General features: G+C 34.3%; 2 protein-coding genes across 2 annotated transcripts in view; both read left to right on the forward strand.

The window, feature by feature from the left end:
* Window positions 1-744, forward strand: part of LOC138867693 (Fanconi anemia group A protein homolog) — a 1,246-nt gene extending 502 nt beyond the window's left edge. The window contains exons 3-4 of the mRNA XM_070144230.1: window positions 141-274; window positions 609-744. Coding sequence (XP_070000331.1) covers window positions 141-274; window positions 609-744 — 270 coding nt within the window. The remainder of the gene's footprint in view (window positions 1-140; window positions 275-608) is intronic.
* A 460-nt stretch (window positions 745-1,204) lies between these two features.
* LOC138867694 (uncharacterized) overlaps window positions 1,205-2,500 on the forward strand; it is a 2,269-nt gene continuing 973 nt past the window's right edge. The window contains exons 1-3 of the mRNA XM_070144232.1: window positions 1,205-1,220; window positions 1,884-1,993; window positions 2,159-2,322. Coding sequence (XP_070000333.1) covers window positions 1,205-1,220; window positions 1,884-1,993; window positions 2,159-2,322 — 290 coding nt within the window. The remainder of the gene's footprint in view (window positions 1,221-1,883; window positions 1,994-2,158; window positions 2,323-2,500) is intronic.

Consider the following 2,500-nt stretch of genomic DNA (forward strand, 5'->3'; position numbering starts at 1 on the left):
GATGCTGAAGAAGTTGTAGATAAAATTATGCATTGCCATTGTTCGTACAATCACTGTTTTGTTTTCTTGAAGTCATAAGCATATAAGATATATGTAAGAAGTTCCATTTCTTCACTTTTGAATTCTTTTCCTTTATCCAGGTAGCAGATGAAGTAGAGACAGCGATCACTCAGTATGCACAGATTTCAAAAGTACCCAACTTTGTCCTAGAAGCTTCCATTTTCCGAAAACCATACTTCTGTTCATCTTTCCTGCCGACCTTCCTAACCCCCAGGTGAGAGACGCAGTGATTCTTCCTTTTTCTCCATTTCCAATTATTCTTCGTTTTCTTTTGTAATTTTCTTGTAGTAGATTTGTACAGTATCTGTATTTTTTTTTCTTTTTAATAAGATAAAATTCTATATATTTTAATCATAGTAGAATTATATATTTGCAAGGCTAGCAGCCAAAAATTAATATAGTTATAGGGCTTACTGTTATCAGCTAAGTATTGAAGCACATGATATACCATCCTCATGTGTAGCTCAAGGAGAATCTAATAATGATTGTATTTTTATTGAAAATATTTATCTTCCATGTGCAAAATCACTGACATATGTATCATATAGGCCTATGCCAGATGCCCCAGATGCTGCAAGAGCAAACTTGTTTGTTGATGCCCTACATTTAAGTGGGAAGCTCCCCTCTAACATGCTACAAAAGTATATAGAACTTTGTCAAAAGGAATGCACAGAGAACTCCTGACAGGTATGTTGAATACCTATTTTTGTTTCTGTTTTAGTTGCATTTATTGATTTAGTTGCATTTGATTATATTGTTTTTGATCATATCACACTTTGATTTTATGTATTACTTGTTATAGAAATATGATAACAAGAATTATATGAATCTTTAGAATTTATCTTTATATGACTGTAAGTATATCCAATCTTGCAGGGGTATTTTTGGATGTTAGAAGAAGAGTGTAGATTATTGAAGAACCTTTAACGGAGCTTTGTCCAGCATATTAGAAGAGCTAGTACCTTCATCATGGAATCCACTCAGATGATACTGGCAGCAGCTGATGCTTCTGCTGTCTTGCCAGTCCTTTTCCCAGGTATAGCTTCCAGGAAGTTTGGAGGATATGATGAAGCTCTGACCTGACACGAGGCAGAGAGATATAAAGCATCTTACTCTAGATAAAAAGGCATTTAATCCAAAACCCATGATTGCTTTATCAGGTTTGTGTTAGTGTTGGCATAGTTTATTGTGCAAATGTTGATCTGAAGTATTGTTATTTTTTGTTATTTCTCTGGGTCTCTATAAGTTAATTTTCTCTTACTTGTTTTGTGTTTACTTTAGTTTGAAATCTTAGCCCCAATTTGAGGGTTATAGCATAAGAAGGGCAGACAGAAGGCATACATTTATATAAGATATAGTGGAGATAGATAGGTAGGTAGTAGTAGGTAGGTAGGTAGGTAGGTAGGTAGGTAGGTGATGGCAAGTAGGTAGGTAGGTAGGTAGGTAGGTAGGTCAAAGATAGATAGATATGATAGATATAGATAGATAGATAGATATTGATGAGATAGATAGATAGATAGATAGATAGATAAACAGATAACATACTAATATTAGTAAATGTATACACATTTCTGTTGTTTGCATATACATGTAAGTGTGTTTTATTTGTGGGGATGAGTGAAAAGAAAGTTTTAACTTCATTTGTTCATTATGTATTTTACAAGATGTTTCAATTACCAACCATTCAACATATTTAAATACCTCACCTTCAGGGTCCATTGAAAAAAATTACCGGCATTGTTGAAAACAGTAATCATTGCCTCACAGCAAGGGCAGGCAGGAAAGCTAACAAAGAAGAATCCGACCATTTTGGCTCTCCCAAGTATCTGTCATCCTTCTTATCAGGAAGTGTGACCTTGCACAGTCAGCACTTTTCATATACCTTCTACACATCCTTTCTCCCAGACAGCAGGAAGAATTATCACAGACCAAAGTAGGTGATATTTTCTTTTATTCTTATGTAGATGTTTGTTTTGGGATTTGATTTCAGTGCTAAAGTGTTTATTTACAATGCATAAGATTCTTGTAAGAACATCTAAGAAAGATTTTAAAATATGTGCTTTGTAAGAATTGGATAACGTTTGTAAACACTTTTCAGGTCCACAGTGTAGGCATTATTTTGTCTGAACTGTGTAACATCGATGGCTTGTTCTTACCTGTGGTAGGCACATTGTCTCCAGAGTGCAAACCAGCAAGCTTTTTAGGATTCTTCTTAGACCACATGTCGTTTGACATGTATCAGTCGTGTCTTTTGGCTTGTAGGTTAGTAATGTTGGGCTGAAAGTTTATAGATTTTAAATTACAAATGGAAGACTAAATGAACCTCATCATTATTATACTTGATATGTTTGTCATCACACTTTTATGAACAGATATTCATATTGGCTTAACAATGTTTTAATTACTACTGACTGAGCTGATTATCAGAATGTACTTTCTC

This window comes from Penaeus vannamei, chromosome 31, assembly GCF_042767895.1.
Source record: "Penaeus vannamei isolate JL-2024 chromosome 31, ASM4276789v1, whole genome shotgun sequence".
NCBI classification, from domain to species: domain Eukaryota; kingdom Metazoa; phylum Arthropoda; class Malacostraca; order Decapoda; family Penaeidae; genus Penaeus; species Penaeus vannamei.